Consider the following 22872-nt stretch of genomic DNA (forward strand, 5'->3'; position numbering starts at 1 on the left):
AAGTATGTCAGGATATTCCTACAAAAGATCTCCCTTATGATCAATACTTGGAAATACCCCTAACGGATTCATGCTTCAGAGTATAAGTTAGGAACATGCTCGGGACGAAATTATTAGAGTTGGAGGGTTCCAGCAATGGTGGACCTCACTCTTATTCATCTTTTGTGAGCAAAAAGCTGAGTACAGCTCTCTAGCAGTACAATACTGAGAGTACCACAGACCAGACCTCTAAGATAACACAGTAAGCTTACCCTCTGTCAGTATAGGTGCGTGTCTAATGCGAGTGTCGAGTGTAGCCTGCTTATAGGCTGTTGGCTGGATCTCTTGAAGCGCTGAATCTCAGCCCCTTAGGCCCTCTTAAACTCAAAACTCACATGTTAAATTACCTGCAGTCGGTTAGGGAAGACTTTATATATATATATAAAAACTCATATAGCCTAATAATAACAATAATAATAATATCTAGGTTTCAGACGTATTGAAATAGTAGTAAATCCAAGGGTTCACTTACTTTTTCCACATCACTGTTAATGTTTAATGGGTTCAATGGGTGTTCAGTAAAGACATGAAAGATTATAATTGTGTGTTGTTAGCTTAAGCATATTGTGTTTGTCTATACATCACATTTTATCACCAATTAATGCAGAATACCAGCTAATTCCAAAGGGTTCACATACTTTTTCTTGCCACTGTACATGGGAGATCTTGCTAAAATAACATTATGAAAAAGTTGATCTCCTGCCATAGAAGTGTGAACATCCTTGGTATGAATTGACACCTTTTACACTGCAAAAATCACAAATATATTGTGGATATTTGTGTTGTGTCATTAGTTAAATTGGAGTTCAGTTTAATTTTTCACATTCGCAACACAAAGCAGAGAAGAAGAGCAACAACAACACTGGGTGCGTTTCATTCAGAAGTGATTATCCCTATGCCATATGCTCCTTGAAGACTTTACCATCCACTGTGAGCGCTTTGGAGGGCTGAAAGGGCTAAAAGTTCTATATGAAGTGATCTTACAGCATGGCTATCATGATTGTTCTCCCTTCGAAGTGCCCTTCAGAGGCTGATTTATCCCGTTTGGCGCGCAGGGACACATGACGAATGCTAGAAATGTTCATTTTTGGACGGATCAGCAGTCTGTCACACCTGTGACACATTGATGTGCCTCTAATTATTATACTATTGTCTTTATTCTGCCCATTTACTAGTCCTCTTATCTGACATAGTAACACTCACAACATACATGTAAATGTATATAAAAAAATGTCATGATCTTTTGTGGACTTTTAGCATTCCATCATAAAATACAATAAAAGAGGGTAACAGATGCATGCTATAGCCAAGGTTAGCATGCTAGCATCAGCACCATGAATGCAGTATGGTAAACATGACAAATTACACATTTTCTACTGCATATACACTCACTAAGCACTTTATTAGGAACACTATGGTCCTCTAAGTGCCCAAAGTGGTCTTCTGCTGTTGTAGCCCATCCGCTTCAAGGTTCGACATGTTTTAAATGCTATTCTGCTTACTAACATTTTAGAGTTGTTATCTGAGCTACCGTAGCCTTTCTGTCAGCTCAAACCAGTCTGGTCATTCTCTGTTGACCTCTCACATCAGCAAGGCATTTCTGTCCACAGAACTGCCGCTCACTGGATGATTTTTGTATTTGGCACCATTCTGAGTAAACTCTAGAGACTGTTGTGCGTGAAAATCACAGGAGATCAGCAGTTACTGAAACACTCAAACCAGCCCATTTGGCACCAACAATCATGCCAAATCACTGAGATCACATTTTTTCCCCATTCTGATGGTTGATGTGAACATTAACTGAAGCTCCTGACCTGTATCTGCATGATTTTATGCATTGCACTGCTGCTACACGATTGGCTGATTAGATAGCCGCATGAATAAGTACTGTAGGTGTACAGGTCTTCCTAATAAAGTGCTAAGTCAGTGCATCTTTCAGTTATCATTGGGTGGTAAAAAACAGCTGCGTTTACTTATCTCATGTGGATTCCATTCATATAATGAGACAGAAAGCACTATTTTTATTGAATTTGCAACCTGAAGCAAATCACAGGTTTAGTGACAGATGCAGAACTGTTTAAGTATACAGACAAAAAACCTATAAAAATACCAGCAGTCATTATGAAAATATAGACAAACCATACATTTTCTTAATCGTCTATTTATTCATGACATCTCTCCTCAGGCTAAACGTTATTATTACGCTTTACACAGAGTTTAGGATGAAAGTGAAGCAAAGCAGAGCTCGTATAGTTAGAACAATCCAGAAGCAAACTGTGTCGTCTTTTGCCTTTGGATCGGCACCAAAAGCAACGCATAAAGAATGTGAGAAATGCAAGTGGCTGTAAAGTTTTCATGTTGTTGTGCCTGTTGTATACCTGTTTCCTGCTTCCCTACTGTTGGGATGCTGTTGCTTACAACTCCGTGGTTTTGAAGTTAAACCTCTTATTTTCATATCAGCTGTTCAGCACAGTGCTCAAACGACCTAATTTGGCACCCACACTAAAACCAGAGACTTTTGGGACTGAAATATTACTACAAAATGTGGATTTGCTGTCAAAGCGGTCTACCAGTCTCCTACTACCGACAGTTTTTATTCCAGAAACGGGACAACACATCTGCCTTCACACAGACAGATAAGAAAGAAAATGCCCCCTTTTGGTTCAAACTCCACTTGTTGCTCAAACTGCCACAGACGTCTACAAAAGATTGCCGTTCTTGAAACAAAGTTACTTGCGGTACAGCCACCCCTGAAGGAACACACAGGAGAGCGTCAGTGTGGACCTCCTCAGCTTACAGCCAGTGGGTCCTGTGAATCTAACATTTCTCGACAGACTACACTGAGCCTAGATAAACCAGCAGTACAGGATCCAAAAGTAACTGGTGAAAGTAAGAGCATAAACCGGGAACTAGACCCAAAGTGCTTGAGACATCACACTGTCGTGAGTATCATATAGTGCAGCATTAGCATCATCCACCCCAGATACAGCTATGACCCGACTGATACTGGTATTCTTCTACCCCCGATACATCTTGAAAATAGATTTGAACCACTAATGAATGTGGACAAAGAAACCCAAAATGTCGGACACACCTGTTGGTAACAGGGCTACCACTACTTATATTGTATACCATCATGTTATTTAAATTTTGTTCACGAGATGGCAGCAATCTGCCTCCATTTATGTCACATTCTCATTTTTTTGCTTATTTGTATATGCAAATTAATGTTCAAATGTAGAAATTTACATGCAAATAAGATCAAAATGGCATAAATTCCCCAAAGAAGTTCATAAATATATTATTCTTCAGGGAAGAAGAAATGGTATCATTATCATCAACATAAAAAAAAAAAAGGTTACACATCTGACCCGTCCGGTCAAAAATGACCGCAAATACCAATTGGAGGTACCATTGGAGGGTTAAGTTTGTATTGACTAACATTAGCATGTACATGTAATATATATATATATATATATATATATATAATCAGGTGAATGTGCCTCATGCTAGAGTTCACTGTCTCTGAGGCATATGTTATTGGATTGTGCTGGTTATAATTCCTTGAGGAAATTGTTTTATTCAGGCCTGAATCATTTTTAGAGCTTGCAGTGAAAAAGGTATTAAAAGCCTTGTAGATTATAAACCGGTATACCTTTATATTTTGTGTATTTTAACTTTACTTGTTTACTTTTTTTTTTTTTTTTTTTTGTGATGAAAAATAGCCGGAAGCAGGCATAAATAACTAACAAACATATAAAGTTTTTCTGATTTCTGTAATATCTCATATCTCCATTACATTTATAGACAGGTGAAATAATTGTAACATTGACCTTTGTGTACTTTTAGCTTAATTGTTTGACTCAGTTGGGTTATTCATTTAGTTGACAGGTGATGATTGCTGACATGTCCGTGACATGTTAACGTTCTCTGAGTAAATGAGCAAAACTCAGTGTTAAAATTATCACTGCTCTTTACTAATTCATACAAACTTTGTGCAACCCAACCATATAAAACCTTAGAACTAATAAAGCTGTAATGAAATCACTAGATATGCTGTGATAGTAAATGCATACATAAATACAAATTCATTTTATTGTCCTCTGTATGTAGTAAATAAAAAATAAACAGCTGTACATAGTGATGCATAACCTGTAACTGACTATGAGTCAAACATTAAGAAGCGACAGTGTTGTATAATGAGCATATACACTTGTTTTGGAGAGAATTTGAGAAATCCTCATTGTGTACTTGTGCCAGATATTAACATCTGGTGGCTCCATCTACTGTACAAAATAATATGTTGAATTTTGAAACCATTTGTCTACTATAACACTTTCATGCCAACAGTTTCATGAGAAAAATAGGTAACACTTTACATTAATTTTGTATTTGTTAACTTAGTAAATGCATTAGGTACAATATATTTTACAGCATTTATTCATTTTTAATGTTTATTTATAGATATACAATTGTTGGTTAGTATATGTTAGCTTGTAACAAATAGTAACTTATACAACTTTTCATTTTAAAACTTTAAATGTAGATGTATTTTTACAATTGTACATTGTTAGTTCATAATAACTATTGTAGGTAACTACACTAAAAAGTGTGTTGAATTTACTCATATATATATATATATATATAGCATACAAACATCACACAAATCTCTATGAATTCATAATAACAACTAATTAAATGGCCCAATAATTCATTTTGACCAAAAATGCTTGCTTTATTCAAGCGCAAGGGCGTATTTTTTCACAATCTCAGTTCTGTACTTGATCGTTTCAGTTAGTAGAACTTAAAATCTTAATATTATGGATTTTTTTTTAAACCAAAGCAGTTCAAGGAACTCACTTAACTTTTATTTTGTATTTTATGTTATGTTGTTAATAAAAATGTTATAAATACGTTTCTGAGTAGAAGCTATTTATTTTAACACGTTTTGTTTGTTGAACCAACAAATCCGTGTAATGTTTACAAATATAATCTTATTGTAAAGTGTGCGAGGAACAGTTTACATGTCATCATAGCAGTCCATTTAATTTTTGTGTTCCATTTCAAGTGAATAATAAATTATATAATGTTTACTGTGCTTTTGTCATTTTAGATTGGAACTACTTTTATGGAAATGTGCAGCAATGATACAAATGTATCTTTTGTGTTCCACAGAAGGACGTCACACATGTTTGGAACAACTATTCCTTTAAATGTGCTTGCAAATGTGTGCTGAATGAAAGAGAGATTTCATATTATAGAAACATTTATGTCAATGGGAATGAAAGCCGGTCACTTTAGATGTTCCTGTATAATGCTGTAAAACAGTTTCAAAAATATCATGTATTTAAAGTGAGACAACAGGACTGATTAATCAGATCTCTTATATTCCCACCAAACTCATCCACACTCCAGTCCAGTAAGTGGCGGGAAAGCGCCAGAAGTTGTTTTGCAAACCTCCAGAAAACACAAGAAGAACTCTCAGTTCGAGTGCTCAGTTCTGTACGTGTTTAATGCTTTTTACATCATTTGTGAGATTTTTATTTTTCTATACATGTTGTTTTTCTCTCTTAGGCGTTTAAATGACCGTGCAAACAGCTTATTATCGACGCACGTCGATTGTTTTGTGACGGACGTTTTAAAATAATCCGTTTCAGGAGAAACAAACAGACAAAGTATCATGGTTAATGTCCTATATATGAGCTCTTAAATCCAGCAGCTGACTGTAAATGAGTTTAATGAAGGCATTTAGTGGCAATATTTCATGACAACGTTGTGACAACCAGTTAACTGACTAGAGCAGCGCGCGCATATAATCGGAGTACTGCGCATGCGCCTCATTTATAACGGTCGATTTCGAGTGGACGGACGCTGAGGTAAAGGTAAGCGTTATAAATCTACCTTTTCTCGTTTTACACAGTGGTTTGCCCATCTAATGTTACATTTCACAATGGAGTCGTAATGTTGTGTTTTTATAACTTTTCCCCTTTATAATTTTGTAATTTTGCTTTTGCCAGAGGGGAACTGAACTTAATTTTTTGTTACAGTTTAATGTTTTGTAAAGCTGCTTTGAGACTATGTGTGCTGTGAAAAGTCCTATACAAATAAAAATTACTTGACTAATGAAATGCACTGTTTGGTTAATTCACGGGAGGTGGCCTGAGGTAAAATCTGAGGTAAATTTATGTAGTTCCTTTTTATTCACTTTAAATTGGACACTTCAACACAGTGAACTAAACAATAATCACTTTGGTATTTTCTAAACACTGTAGTAAATTGTTTATTCATTTAGTCTCCCATTCGCAAAAAAACAAAAAAACACTCTTACAGTTGAAGTCAGAAGTTTACATACACTTAGGTTGAAGTCATTAAAACTACGTTTTTAAGTCGCAAGTCATTTAGGACATTTACTTTGTGCATGACATGAGTAATTTTTCCAACAATTGTTTACAGACCGATTGTTTCACTTTTAATTGACTATATCACAATTCCAGTGGGTCAGAAGTTTACATACACTAAGTTAACTGTGCCTTTAAGCAGCTTGAAAAATTCCAGAAAATGATGTCAAGCCTTTAGACAATTAGCCAATTAACTTCTGATAGGAGGTGTTTTGAATTGGAGGTGTACCCATGTATGTATTTTAAGGCCTACCTTCAAACTCAGTGCCTCTTTGCTTGACATCATGGGAAAATCAAAAGAAATCAGCCAAGACCTCCAAAACTGTGCACCTCCACAAGTCTGGTTCATCCTTGGGAGCAATTTCCAAATGCCTGAAGAGGTACCACGTTCATCTGTACAAACAATAGTACGCAAGTATAAACACCATGGGACCACACAGCCATCATACTGCTCAGGAAGGAGATGCATTCTGTCTCCTAGAGATGAGCGTATTTGGTGCAAAAAGTGCAAAGCAATCCCAGAACAACAGCAAAGGACCTTGTGAAGATGCTGGAGGAAACAGGTAGACAAGTATCTATATCCACAGTAAAATGAGTCCTATATCAACATAACCTGAAAGGCTGTTAGCAAGGAAAAAGCCACTGTTCCAAAACCGCCATAAAAAAGCCAGACTACAGTTTGCAAGTGCACATGGGGAGAAAGATATTAATTTTTGGAGAAATGTCCTCTTAATCTAATAAACAAAAATTGAAATGTTTAGCCATAATAACCATCGTTATGTTTGCAGGAAAAAGGGTGAGGCTTGCCAGCCGAAGAACAGCATCCCAACCGTGAAGCATGGGGGTGGCAGCATCATATTGTGGGGGTGCTTTGCTGCAGGAGGGACTGGTGCACTTCACAAAATAGATGGTATCATGAGGAAGGAAAATTATGTGGATATATTGAAGCAACGTCTCAAGACATCAGCCAGGAAATTAAAGCTCGGTTGCAAATGGGTCTTCCAAATGGACAGTGACCCCAAGCATACCTCCAAAGTTGTGGCAAAATGTCTTAAGCACTACAAACCTGACTCAGTCACACCAGTTCTGTCTGGAGGAATGGGCCAAAATTCCAGCAACTTATTGTGAGAAGCTTATGGAAGGCTACCCAAAAAGTTTGACCCAAGTTAAACAATTGAAAGGCAATGCTACCAAATACTAACAAAGTGTATGTAAACTTCTGACCCACTGGGAATGTGATGAAAGAAATAAAAGCTGAATAAAACCATTCTCTCTACTATTATTCTGATATTACACATTCTTAAAATAAAGTAATGATCCTAACTGAACTAAGATAGGGAATGTTTTCTACCATTAAATGTCAGGAATTGTGAAAAACTGAGTTTAAGTGTATTTGGCTAAGGTGTATGTAAACTTCTTAAATCAACTGTACATACAAAGGGTCTCTAATGACCCTTTTTTGTGCAATTTTGGCTTTTTAGTGTGTGTGTTACACTATTCATAAGAGATAGATTGAGGAATACAACAGAGGTGTGGGCACAACTCCAAAAAATGGATAAGGGACAGGGGGTAGAGTTTTCACTAATTTGGATGTATCTAATTTTATCCACAAATGTTTTAAAGAATCGGTAATGGATTTTTAATGTATTAGAAATATATGGAAATACACTGCCTGGCCAAAAAACCAAAAGTCGCCATTTGGAGTTAAGGTAGTGTTATGATCTGGGGTTGCTTCAGTTGGTCAGTTCTAGGCTCAGCAGCGTTATGCGGCAATAAAGTGAAGTCAGCTGATTACCTGAATGTACTGAATGACCAGGTTATCCCATCAATGGATTTTTTTCTTTCCTGACGGCACAGGCATATTCCAGGAGGACAATGCGAAGATTCATCAGGCAATTGTGAAAGAGTGGTTCAGGGAGCATGAAGAATAATTTTCACACATGAATTGGCCACCACAGAGTCCTGACCTTAACTTCATTGAAAGTCTTTAGGATGTGCTGGAGAAGACTTTACGGAGTGGTTCGACTCTCCCGTCATCAATACAAGATCTCGGCCAAAAATTAATGCAACTCTGGATGGAAATAAATGTTGTGACATTGCATAAGGTTGACGAAACAATGCCACGATGAATGCATGCCGCAATCAAAGCTAAATGCGGTCCAACAAAATATTAGAGTATGCAACTTTTTTTTTGACCAGGCAGTGCATCTTTGTACGCAACCTCTACACTGTCTCACAAATCTCCTGGAGTTACCCTCATGAACCCCCGTTTGGAAAACCTTGGCTTATGGCATTGCACTGTAAATATAAGTGCAAGTACTTAAAGGGGTTTAAAATCTGGACCTTCAAGAATTATCGAATGACTGCACTGCAAAGGACCCCTCTGTCAAGCTCCTGAAGTATGCAGACGAAATCACGGTCATTGGCTTCATCCGCGATGGTGACGAGTCTGCATACAGACGGGAGGTTGAACAGTAGGCTGTCTGGTGTGGTCACAACAACCTTGGGCTGAACACGCTCAAAACAGTGAAGATGATAGTGGACTTAAGGAGAAATCCCCCCCCCCCCAACCATTCTGAACAGCACTGTGACAGCAGTGGAGTCATTCAGGTTCCTGGGCTCTACCATCTCTCAAGACCTGAAGTGGGACACCCACATTGTGAAGAAGGCTCAGCAGAGGTTGCACTTCCTTCGCCAGCTGACGAAGTTAAACCTGCCACGGGAGCTGCTGATACAGTTCTACTCGGCCGTCACTGAGTCTGTCCTGTGTACATCTATAACTGTCTGGTTTGGTTCAGCCACCAAATCAAACAGAAGGAAACTACAACGGACAGTCAGGACTGCTGAGAGGATTATTGGTGCCCCCCTGCCCACCCTCCAATGAGGAAGCCCTGGAAGTGACAGTGGGAATGCAGCAAGTGTGTGTGGCTTCAGGCCTCAGAGAGGTGTTTATTTTATATAATAAACAACATAAAATGGACCTTTCAACCTTTCCCTCTCTTTGTCTGTAGACCCCACATGCATTAAAACATCCACCATTGTGCCTGTTCCAAAGCAATCAAAAATAATTTGCTTAAATGACTGGCGTCCTGTTGCTCTGACCCCCATCATCAGCAAATGCTTTGAGAGACTAATCAGAGATTACATCTGCTCTGTGCTGCCTCTCTCTCTTGACCCGCTGCAGTTTGCTTACCGCAACAACCGCTCCACTGATGATGCCATTGCATCTACAATACACACTGCTCTCTCCCACCTGGAAAAAAAGAACACTTATGTGAGAATGCTGTTTGTAGACTACAGCTCAGCATTCAACACCATAGTGCCCTCCAAGCTAGATGAGACACTCCGGGTTCTGGGCTTAAACAGCTCGCTGTGCAGCTGGATCCTGGACTTCCTGTCAAGCAGACGCCAGGTGGTTAGAATAGGCAGCAACATCTCCTCATCACTGACCCTCAACACTGGAGCCCCACAGGGCTGTGTTCTCAGCCCACTACTGTATTCCTTGTACACACATGACTGTGTGGCAACACACAGCTCCAATGCCATCATTAAGTTTGCTGATGACACGACGGTGGTAGGTCTGATCACTGACAATGATGAAACAGCCTACAGAGAGGAGGTGCACACTCTGACACACTGGTGTCAGGAGCACAACCTCTCCCTCAATGTCAGTAAGACAAAGGAGCTTGTGGTGGACTTCAGAAGAAAAGACAGAGAACACAGTCCCATCACCATCAATGGAGCACCAGTGGAGAGAGTCAGCAGCTTCAAGTTCCTGGGTGTCCACATCACTGAGGAACTCACATGGTCCATCCACACTGAAGTCGTTGTGAAGAAGGCTCATCAGCGCCTCTTCTTCCTGAGACAGCTGAGGAAGTTTGGAATGAACCACCACATCCTCACACGGTTCTACACCTGCACTGTAGAGAGCATCCTGACTGGCTGCATCTCCGCCTGGTACGGCAATAGCACCGCCCACAACTGCAAAGCACTGCAAAGGGTGGTGCGAACTGCCAGACACATCATCGGAGGTGAGCTTCCCTCCCTCCAGGAAATATATACAAGGCGGTGTGTGAAAAAAGCTCGGAGGATCATCAGAGACTCCAGCCACCCGAGCCATGGGCTGTTCTCACTGCTACCATCAGGCAGGCGGTATCGCAGCATCAGGACCCACACCAGCCGACTCCATGACAGCTTCTTCCCCCAAGCAATCAGACTTCTGAACTCTTGATCTCCCACGATCAAAATACATCAGCACTGCACTTTATTACCCTTACTCTTACATCTCACACTGGACTGTCATAAATTATATTATTATTATACTATATTCTCTCTTAACAACTGACTATCAACCGACAGCCTGAAAGTCAATATAGTACAATACTGTACATTCTATATTTACTACTATATATGCTTTTTTATATATTTTTATTTTTTATTTTTATTGAATGTGCATCTATATAGTGCGCATTGTATGCTGTACAGTGTATGTTATTATTTGTATATTGTTGAGTGTAATTATGTGTATATCAGATGTTTCAATTGTGTTGTGTTAATTTGATGTTATTGTAAATTGGTATATGTCTCATCACTGTCACGACTGCTATGTTGATCGGAACTGCACCCAAGAATTTCACACACCATTGCACTTATGTATATGGCTGTGTGACAATAAAGTGATTTGATTTGATTTGATTTGATAAAATGTTCATAAATGGGAATTAAAGTGTCCAAGAGGGTTACTGTCCAAACAAAAGGGGAATCTGGCATCCTTGTGGTGAAACGGGGCTCTGTGTAGGAAGGGTGCGTGTCCAAAGAAATGGTCCAAGATGTGGGTGGCTTCCGGCAGTCGCAAGCACTCCCCTCCTGGGTTGCGGGGCTCGAGGGGCAGCAGCTTCTATGGTGCCCTGTCTTCTCAGGCTGTGGCTTGTGAGTGGAAGGATGGCCTGGCATCCTAGCCCATCAGCCATGACGCATGCTGTCGTCCCTGGCGGCATATCTAATTCAGCTGGTACCCTCCCCGCACTGCTCCTGGACCTGCGAGGATGCGGGTTAAACATGACAGCCTCAAGCAACCGCAGGGTAATTCTTACTAAATGTCACTTACTCTTTTTTGCAGTTGGTGTGGCGTCAGGCCTCAGAGAGGTGTTTATTTTAAATAATTAACAAAACAAAATGTTCAAAAAAGGGGAAGTGTCCAAACAAAAGGAGAATCTGGCAAACTTGCAGTGAAATAGGGCTCTATGTAGGTATGGGGAGTGTCCAAAAGAATGGTCCAGGATGTGGGCAGGATCCGGCGGTTGCACGCGCTCCACTTCTAGGTTCCGGGGTGTGAGGGGCGGCAGCTTCTGTGGCGGCCTGTCTTCCCAGGCACTGTGGCATGTCAGGGGAAGGGCGGCCCAGCATCCTAGCCCATTGGACATGTCAGGTGCTGTCATTCCCAGCGACGCCTCTAACTCGCGCCAGGGTTTTGGAGAGCGGTTCCAGCAGTGCATCTAATTCAGCCGGTACCCTCCCCACTCTGCACCTGGACCTGTGAGGACACCTGTGTGCACACAAGGAGATTGAAGCCGGCTTCCTGAGAACAGGCACGGTCTACATTTTTAATGGCAGTGCTGATGAGGCTCTATTCACCTCCGGTGTGCCTCATTATCCATTGGGTCTTTCCTCACTCCTGCCCACTACCGTTATGAGCCTGGCTAAAGGACAGTCCTCAGAGGCAGGTTGACGATGAAGAGAGGGAGGAGCGGGAAGTTCTATTTTAATTTGATTAATTGTCCATTTCAGTGTAAAAGGAGTTCCGAAGAAGTTCTTATTCGTTCTTCATTCAGAGGTAAAAAGAAGTTCTAAACAGCCGAGCAATGGTATACTATTTGCGAACATTCAGACAACTGTCACGTGCGCACCGGGCTCTCCCTCACCGTCAGTCACCTGCTCTCACTCGCCCGAGTTTTAATCACCCACACCTACAGCTTATCATCACCTCATTAAGACTCGCACTTAAGTCTCACTCTCACAGTCAGTCAGTGCCTGGCCTTGTTGAAGGTACCTTGGACCCCCCCTTTTGCTCTGCCGCAGTGGAATACTGCTTTTCTGTTTATTACTTACCTGATTGTCAACGATCTGTTCTGAATATACAAGATAAGTGACTCTAAGAATTCTGAGAATACAGCATACCTACTCACCTGTGTTAACCTCACCTGTTTGTCAACGATCTGCTCCAGATGTGCAAGATAAGTGACTTTGTGAAACCTGAGTTTACTGCATATCTACTCTCCTGTTTGAAACTTGCCTGTTATACAATGATCCTCTCTGAAAGTGCTGGAAACGTGACTTTGAGAACTCTGAATGTACTTTATGTCTTGATATACAAAACTGCTCCTCAGTTTATGAAAGTGACTCACCTTTGACCCTGTCTGAAGTTTAAGTTACCTGTTTGGGCACATGTTGGTTTGGAATTAACCATTTGTGGATTTGTGCCTTCTGCCTTAATTCACTGTATGACCAAAGACTGTGTTCAGTGACTTTGTACCTTACCTGAATACTCACCTCACATTTCTTACCTGCTTTTCCTGTGTTCAGTGCAATAAACTCCCGCATCTGGGTTCATCTCAGCTCCCGTGTTGGTGTGTCATTACAACAACAGCCTCACCACTGTGGGAGGCGTTTAGAGGAGCATTTAAATATGAGGACGCTTTATATAAAACCTTTACGAACGTGACATTAAAATGTGTTTAATGCCTCATTTTATGAGTAGAATTCACATGAGGTCAGTAAAATAAGCTGTTTGAACCACTCGACGATGATTTAAAGTAATATATATGCAGTAGAAAATGTTTAATTTGTCTTGTTTACATTTTGAATTCATGGTGCTAATGCGCTAACACGCTATACAAGGCCGTAATATGCACCGATTAACTCTGTTATTGTGATTTATGATGACACTGACACTGCTGCAAAGATCAGTGTATAAAAGTGTTAATGTGCATGTTCAAAAGAATGATGATAGGCATATCTTAGGGCAGAATGGCTTTTCACTTGTTCTAAATGACGTCACACCCATTTGTTCTTCTATTTCGTATGAAGTATATTTGGGCCTTAAGCGTGTGAGCATGTAAAAGCAGCCGTCTGTCAGTTAGACAGAGTGCGGGGACCGAATTGAGTTGGTGCTCGGTACTACTGGTACCGCAGAAACATTGGTATCATTACATCTTTTTTGTTTTAGTATTGACTTTTTTATTTTGTATACATCTATAAGGCTTTTCTTTTTGGATGTCAAAAAGACATTCAGCAGATGATTTTGAGACCTTTATTAATTAGAATGTGTGTAAATCTGCTCACCACAAAGAATATGGGACTCATAAAGTTGCGTCAGTGCCGTTGTGACCAATATGGTCCAGTCTGGTTACATCATCACAATATAACTGTTAGCTTGGATCTTTCTTTATCTATCATATCAGTGTGTGTGTGTGGACATTTCTATACCAGCCTTGTCCAGTTTGTGCCCTGTTCTCCCATATAAATATCCTGTTATATAGACATGTGATTAATATGATTAACAGAGCTCTTCTTGTGTATAATCATATAATAATCTTGATGTTTTTGTGTTCAGATGTTCATCATGAGAGAGCAGATGGATGTGATCCATGCTGGAGAACAGCAGATGCTGCAGATACCAGTGAAGATGTGTTCAGTGAAGCTGCTGGACTGCAGGAACCTGATGAAGATGAGAGGAGAAATCAAAGTAGAGGAACAACAGAGTGATGAAGATGATGATGAAACCACAACAGAGGAAGAACAGAGTGATGATGATGATGATTTTATTGCTCCAGGTATGTTTCTTTCTGTTGTTTTACATTTTCTTATCCAGCTGGAACAAACATGATGATGGAACAGTTCGTCCACACGCAACAGTCAGGCTGAAATATACTTTTAGTTATGAACGCTAAGAATGCATTTGAATCAGAGTCACAATGAGCACGTACAAGGATTTTGTCTTCTCGACAGAAGCTTCCAGTGCACAAACAATACAGCAAGACTAAAAATAAATAAAGTGTATATAAATATATACATACAGTATATAAACAATAAGACAAAAAATGACATTTTTCAAATACAAATATATTATATACAGATATAAAGTTATATGCAAGGTAGGGTTGCCACAGTGTTACCGGTTTTACTTATACTTTACTTTGTACAAGGGAAATCACCGGTGTGAAATTTTATACTGGTGGAAACATTATGAATGAAACTTCCAATATCAATACAATAGCCTAATGTATAAAATAGCCTTAAAAAAAGAATAGTTGCCTAATGAAGAGTTTGCGACCCATGATAAATGAACCTAAGTAACACATTGAAAGCCAGAGGTTCTTTACCAACGTATAAAATTACACAGGCATCAAAGTATGCACATTGACAGAAGATGTTTATTCAGCAGGTACCGAATATAATGTGCATGGTGGGTAACTGTAAGACATCTCGGATTTGGAATGACACAAGAAATGCTGTTATACACACAGACACGTGCTTGAAGAAACACTTTATTATATTTTTAAGAACAGATCTACACTATATTGCCAAAAGTATTCACTCATCTGCCTTTAGACGCATATGAACTTAAGTGACATCCCATTCTTAATCCATAGGGTTTAATATGACGTCAGCCCACCCTTTGCAGCTGTAACAGCTTCAACTATTCTGGGAAGGCTTTCCACAAGGTTTAGGAGTGTGTTTATGGGAATTTTTGACCATTCTTCCAGAAGCGCATTTGTGAGGTCAGACACTGATGTTGGACGAGAAGGCCTGGCTCGCAGTCTTCGCTCTAATTCATCCCAAAGGTGCTCTATCGGGTTGAGGTCAGGACTCTGTGCAGGCCAGTCAAGTTCTTCCACACCAAACTCGCTCATCCATGTCTTTATGGACCTTGCTTTGTGCACTGGTGCACAGTCATGTTGGAACAGGAAGGGGCCATCCCCAAACTGTTCCCACAAAGTTGGGAGCATGGAATTGTCCAAAATCTCTTGGTATGCTGAAGCATTCAGAGTTCCTTTCACTGGAACTAAGGGGCCAAGCCCAGCTCCTGAAAAACAACCCCACACCATAATCCCCCCACCACCAAACTTCACAGTTGGCACAATGCAGTCAGACAAGTACCGTTCTCCTGGCAACCGCCAAACCCAGACTCGTCCATCAGATTGCCAGATGGAGAAGCGTGATTCGTCACTCCAGAGAACGCGTCTCCACTGCTCTAGAGTCCAGTGGCGGCGTGCTTTACACCACTGCATCCGACGCTTTGCATTGCACTTGGTGATGTATGGCTTGGACGCAGCTGCTCGGCCATGGAAACCCATTCCATGAAGCTCTCTACGCACTGTTCTTGAGCTAATCTGAAGGCCACATGAACTTTGGAGGTCTGTAGCGATTGACTCTGCAGAAAGTTGGCGACCTCTGCGCACTATGCGCCTCAGCATCCGCTGACCCCGCTCTGTCATTTTACGTGGCCTACCACTTCGTGGCTGAGTTGCTGTCATTCCCAATCGCTTCCACTTTGTTATAATACCACTGACAGTTGACTGTGGAATATTTAGTAGCAAGGAAATTTCACGACTGGACTTGTTGCATAGGTGGCATCCTATCACAGTACCACGCTGGAATTCACTGAGCTCCTGAGAGCGGCCCATTCTTTCACAAATGTTTGTAGAAGCAGTCTGCATGCCTAGGTGCTTCATTTTATACACCTGTGGCCATGGAAGTGATTGGAACACCTGAATTCAATTATTTGGATGGGTGAGCGAATACTTTTGGCAATATAGTGTATGTGTTTTTAACCAGTTAGTTATTTTAATTGCTTTTTTATTTCATTTAAAGTGCAATTTGAATTTAGAAATATTTTTGGTTTCAGTTTTTCATTTTTTTAAATAAATGAATTTAATTTTCAATGCAAAATCACTAAAGCAAGAATATTCACCGATCCCTCAGTCGAGGGATACACTGGCAGCCAAAAGTTTGGAATAATGTACAGATTTTGCTGTTTCGGAAGGAAATTGGTACTTTAATTCACCAAAGTGGCATTCAACTGATCACAAAGTATACAGCACCATCACTATTTGAAAAAAGTCATTTTTGATCAAATCTAGACAACAGACATCACTCCAACACCTTATCCTTGAGTAATCATGATAAATTGATCATTTGTTACTAGAAAATCACTTGCCATTATATCAAACACAGTTGAAAGATATTTGGTTCATTAAATGAAGCTTAACATTGTCTTTTGTGTTTGTTTTTGAGTTGCCACAGTATGCAATAGACTGGCATGTCTTCAGGTCAATATTACGTCAAAAATGGCAAAAAAGAATCAGCTTTCTCTAGAAACTCATCAGTCAATCATTGTTTTGAGGAATGAAGGCTATACAATGCTTTGAAAGATTTCATACAAAGGTGTACACTACAGTCTTCAAAGACAAAGGACAACTGACTCTAACAAGGACAGAAAGAGATGTGGAAGACCAGATGTACAACTAAACAAGAGGATAAGTACATCAGAGTCTTTAGTTTGAGAAATAGACACCTCACATGTCCTCAGCTGACAGCTTCATTGAATTCTACCCGCTCAACACCAGTTTCATGTACAACAGTAAAGAGAAGACTCAGGGGTGCAGGCCTTATGGGAAGAATTGCAAAGAAAAAGCCACTTTTGAAACAGAAAAACAAAAAGAAAAGGTTCGAGTGGGCAAAGAAACACAGACATTGGACAACAGATAATTGGAAAAGAGGGTTATGGATCTTAACCCCATTGAGCTTTTGTGGGATCAGTTAGACTGTAAGGTGCGTGAGAAGTGCCCGACAAGACAGCCACATCTATTGCAAGTGCTACAGGAAGTGTGGGGTGAAATGTCACCTGAGTATCTGGACAAACTGACAGCTAGAATAACAAGGATCTGCAAAGCTGTCATCGCTGCACGTGGATGAGAACTCTTTGAAGTAGTTTAAGTTCAAATTGTAATAGTAATTTTTCACGTTATTAATGTCCTGACTATACATTGTGATCAGCTGAATGCCACTTTGGTGAATAAAAGAACCAATTTCTTTCCATAAGAGCAAAATCTGTACATTATTCCAAACTTTTGGACACTAGTGTGTATGTATGTATATATATATATATATGTATATTATATAATTTTGTTTTGGAATACAAATATCGTGAACATATTTCTTGCATATCGCCCAGCCCTAGGAGGGAATAAAACAATTTTCAAAGTCATTACCCTTCCGAAGCAGCTTAACTGGGTCCTGGGATGAAAGGTAATAAAACGGCAACATTAAACCCACAACAACCAACAATAAGTGATGTATTTGCCCGGACTACGAAATACCCGACCGGTAGCCCATGATGGAGAGAATGCACAGATGAAGTAGGTTTGTTGCCAAAGAGATGTTGCCCTTCACAACTGTTGAAAAGTTGAACAACACACATTTTAATTGCACTTAAAAAACAAATTCAGTTTCATTTGAATTTTTAGTTAAAATAAATAAAAAATAAAGTTCAAAGTTTGAAATCAAGCTGCCTTGCGTTATTGTGTAGGCTTCTGCTTAAGTCTAATGTAAGGGAATGTAACATGCAGAAGAGGCAGGATATTTGTCCCTTTTGAATTTATATTTGTCAATTTATTGTGTTCATTATAGAGCTGATGGAAGTGAAAGAGGAACTTCAAGAGATGAATGAAGTGGAGGAGAAACATCATGATTTCACAACTGGAGAAAAATCTTTGAGTTGCTCTCAGTGTGGAAAATGTTTCACAGATGAAAGCCAGCTTAATGTGCACATTAGATTTCACAGTGGAGAGAGGCCTTACACTTGCCATCAGTGTGGAAAAGGTTTCAAAGACAAAAGAAACCTTAAGAAGCACACAAGGATTCATAGTGGAGAGAAGCCTCACACGTGCCATCTGTGTGAAAAGAGCTTCACTCGTAAAGAACATCTTACATTGCACACAAGAGTTCACACTGGAGAGAAGCCTTATACGTGCCAACAGTGTGGAAAAGGTTTCAAACGTAAAGATCACCTTAATATGCACACAAGAGTTCACACAGCAAAAAAGACTTACGACTGCCAACAGTGTGGAGAATGTTTCAAACGTAAAAAACACTTTAATCTGCACACAAGAATTCACACAAAGAAGCCTTACACGTGCCAACTGTGTGGAAAAGGTTTCGTATGTGAACGTAGTCTCGCATATCATCTCCTCTGTCACTCTGGAGAAAGACCATTTAAATGCGATAAATGTGATAAAACATTTGTTTTGAATTCAGGCCTGCAAAAACATCTGAAAACTCACACAGATGACAAGCCTTTCAAGTGTTCTTTTTGTGGAAAGAGTTTTGCATGTCTGTCCTATTTGAAAGACCACCAAAAAATACATAGTGGTTCTGGGGCTCACATGTGCTCTGAATGTGGGAGGACCTGCACTACAGCCGCTCACTTGATTGAGCACCAAAGAATCCATACTGGAGAGAAACCTTTTATGTGCTCGTACTGTGGAAAGACTTTCATTAGATCAGAACACCTGAAAAAACATGAGAGAATCCACACTGGAGAGAAACCTTACAAGTGCTCACACTGTGGAAAGAGTTTCACTCTGTCACAAAACATGAAAGCACATGAGAGAATTCATACTGGAGAGAAACCATACCACTGCTCTTCATGTGGAAAAGGTTTCAACCGATCAGGTCATCTACAGCAACATGTAAAAAGCAATTGCTCAAGTATTCACAATGAGCAAGAATCATCTTCAGGTCCAGCGATGTCAAGAAAATAGTTTGAAATTCAGATAAACCCAAAGATGGAATTTCCCCCAAAATTTCAGCATCATATAAAGGCTCGGGTATACTTTGTTTTTCTGTGTTCCGGATCGCCTCACACACGGTCGAGCCTTTCAAAGTATACACTTCAAAGTTCAAAAAGACTCTAAATAAAAATACTATGTTACTGTACTTAGCTTTTTTTTTATTTGTACTTCAGTATTTCCAACAGTTGCGAGTTTTAGTTCTCTTTTTTACTTTAGAACCAGACCTAATACATTTAAACTGACCAATCAGCAGACCACCTTTAACCCCGCAAGTTGTGACCATTTGCAGAGCCCCAATGCACAAATTCCTCAGCCAATAGGCTGACAGATCCCTATTAGCACTCTCTGGAATGCAAGAGAGTTGTTTTCATAAGGAATAGGGGGTTTTAACACAGAAATGAATTTCTTTGTAAATTTTCAACCCTGCAAATTTTTAGACAAATAAATACTTTTTGCTCTGATACAGACCCTCTTGTTACTTAATGTCATGACTGGCTCAGAGCAGTGCCAAATTAAAGGAGGACACAGTGAATCGGTGTAGTTTAAGTACTTTGAAATACACGGATGAACATTATGACCACCTGCCTAATATGCTATTGGTCCTCCGCGTGCCACCAAAACAGCACCGACCCGCTGAGGCATGGACTCTACACGACCCCTGAAGGTGTCCTGTGGCATCTGGCACCAAGACAATAGCAGCAGATCCTTCAAGTCCTATAAGTTGCAAGGTGGAGCTGCCGTGGATCGGACTTGTTTGTCCAGCACATCCCACAGATGCTCAGTCGGATTGAGATCTGGGGAATTTGGGGGCCAGTGCAACACCTTGAACTCTTCATCATGTTCCTGAAACTGTTCCCGAACAATCTGTGCAGTGTAGCAGGGTGCATTATCCTGCTGAAAGAGGCCGCTGCCATCAGGGAATACCATTGCCATGAAGGGGTGTACCTGGTCTGCAACAATGTTTAGGTAGGGGGCACGTGTCAAATTGACACCGGGTTTTCCAGCAGAACATTACCTAGAACATCACACTCCCTCCAACGGCTTGTCATTTTCCCACAGTGCATCCTGGTGCCATCACTTTCCCAGGTAAACGGCACATCAACGTCCACGTGATGTAAAAGAAAACTTGACTCATCAGACCAGGCAACCTTCTTCCACTGCTACAAGGACCAGTTCTGACACTTGCGTGCCCATTGTAGGTGCTTTTGATGGTGGACAGGGGTCATCATGGGCACTCTGACCGGTCTGCGGCTACACAGCCCCATACACAGCAGGGTGCGATGCACTGTGTGTTGTGACACATTCCTCCTGTAACCATTTTCTGTGACTTCTGCCACAGTAGACCTTCTGCAAGTTTGGACCAGACGGGATAGCCTTCATTGCCCTCGCGCATCGATGAGCCATGGGCGCACAACACCCTGTGTCTGTGGTGTAGGCTAATGCATGGATGTAAGTTTGTGTGGGTAACAAAAGCAGAAAACAAAACTCATATGAGGAAACAAAAATAATCAGCCTGAAACACGTTGAAAATTTGACTGTACAGTTAATTCTGTTGCCCTAATACCACAGTTCGATCTATTTTCAAAAGAATCACAAAGTGAAATATGATTTCTGTAAGTCATCAAATACAAACGTCTCTTCTATGCTCCGATTACTAAAACTTTGTGCTTTTACTTTACAAAGTTCTCCAAAAAAAATTTGCCATTTTGTACTTGTCTGTGATTTTGCTTGGCTGAATAATCTGATGTTATATCTTAGATGTCCAGTACAAAATATGCCATCCAGAAGGAAAAGCATGCAAAACAAATCATCAGAACATATGTTTTCGACTATTGATGATAAATATATCGTCACAAAGGGGAGGATCTTGACTTTCTAGTCCACTCAGAGGCCGAGATATTCAATGAAACAATGAGGGTGGTGCATGAACTGAAAATTAAACTGAATGTCTATGGACGAGCACATCTGTGAGGACTCAAATGTGTTAGAGCACCACCTACATTTCAGATCTGTATATTGTGATGGACTGTGATAAAGCAAATCTTATTTCTAGTGCTTTCTGCCATCTAGTGGAATAAAATGAGACTTTTCAAAGTGAGGTCTAGTGAACAGAACCAGAATTACATGTTTACATATTTAGGACAACAAAAATCTTTATTTTTATTTCTGTTTATCAAAAGACTATAAACACATACAATATTATTCATGAATAAGCGGAGTCTTTTTTTTTATTTGGGTGGTTCTCTGAAAAATGAGACCAATTTTGTGCAATTAGTCCACAGTATGTGTGAATGGTAAGCTTCTACATTTGAGTGTGAAAAATTGCGGACGGCAGCCCAAAAATCAACTAGAGCCTTTTATTTAATCATATGAATATATACTCTGCATGTGTTGCGCTTCACAGTGAATAAAGTGCTCATTGTCATTTATACACGCAGAGCACGTGTGATGTTAATGATGAGGTTGGTGTGTAAGCAGTGACTGTTGAAGCCTGCAGCTCAGCCGTATAGCCATGTATAAAACCGTATAGAGTATTTATTTAATTAAATCTTAGCTTTTTGTGGTTTAATAATCACACTAGGAAATATTAGGATTTTAATTACTGGATTCTGTGATTCTGTCCATGTTTTTTGTAATGAAATGCATTGTTTGGTTAATTCACGCTCGACCAGTCTTCCCTGAGTCGGCATGAGGTAAAATCGGAGGTAGTTTTTTTTTTGTTTTTTAAATTGGACACTTTAACACGATCAATTAAACAATGATCACTTCCATATTTTCTAAACACTAACTGTAATAAAGTCAGTAGTGTAGTCTAGGGCATACGCAGGCATACACCGTTTGCCCACCTACCTTTCAAAGGATTTTGCATATGCCCACCTAAAATTAGTTATGATACATATGGCTGCCAGAACAGTGAGGAGGCTTTTGACCCATAACTTTTAATTATACTGAGGTGATGCCGTAGCACTGTTGAGTGAATTGTGATTATTATTATTATTTTATATATATATATATATATATATAAGTGTACAAATTCTCTTCACGGATCAGCGGGATGCAGGACCGCAACTGAAGGCACGGGCGAAATAAGACAGTTTGACTTACCAATCAGAATGTTCATTTTAGATGCAATTTGGACATTTTCTAACCAAACGTACAGGTGAAGTCAGAAGTTTACTTACACTTAGGTTGAAGTCATTAAAACTCACTTTTTAACCACTCCACAGATTTAATTTTAGCAAACTATAGTTTTGGCAAGTTGTTTAGGACATCTACTTTGTGTATGACGTACAATTGTTTACAGACAGATTGTTTTATATTTAATTGACTATATCACAATTCCAGTGGGTCAGAAGTTTACATACACTAAGTTAACTGTGCCTTTAAACAGCTTGGAAAATTCCAGAAAATGATGTCAAGCCTTTAGGCAATTAGCCAATTAGCTTCTGATAGGAGATGTACTGAATTGGAGGTGAACCTGTGGATGTATTTTAAGGCCTACCTTCAAACTCAGTGCCTCTTTGCTTGACATCATGGGAAAATCAAAAGAAATCAGCCAAGACCTCAGAAAAAAAATTGTG

At 39.9% G+C, this 22872-nt stretch overlaps 1 protein-coding gene and 1 long non-coding RNA gene across 2 annotated transcripts; both read left to right on the forward strand.

The window, feature by feature from the left end:
* The first annotated feature begins 5506 nt into the window (after positions 1-5506).
* On the forward strand, positions 5507-7704 carry LOC127419886 (uncharacterized). Its single transcript, XR_007893741.1, has 2 exons — positions 5507-5921; positions 7226-7704. It is a non-coding gene; the product is annotated as an uncharacterized LOC127419886 (long non-coding RNA).
* Positions 7705-18200: 10496 nt separating this feature from the next.
* LOC127419883 (oocyte zinc finger protein XlCOF15-like) lies at positions 18201-21556 on the forward strand. The gene has a single exon (XM_051661696.1). The coding sequence runs from the start codon at positions 18515-18517 to the stop codon at positions 19259-19261; it is 747 nt and encodes a 248-aa protein (XP_051517656.1). The 5' UTR covers positions 18201-18514; the 3' UTR covers positions 19262-21556.
* Positions 21557-22872: the final 1316 nt, after the last annotated feature.

The sequence above is a fragment of the Myxocyprinus asiaticus genome, chromosome 29 (assembly GCF_019703515.2).
Source record: "Myxocyprinus asiaticus isolate MX2 ecotype Aquarium Trade chromosome 29, UBuf_Myxa_2, whole genome shotgun sequence".
Classification (NCBI taxonomy): Eukaryota; Metazoa; Chordata; class Actinopteri; order Cypriniformes; family Catostomidae; genus Myxocyprinus; species Myxocyprinus asiaticus.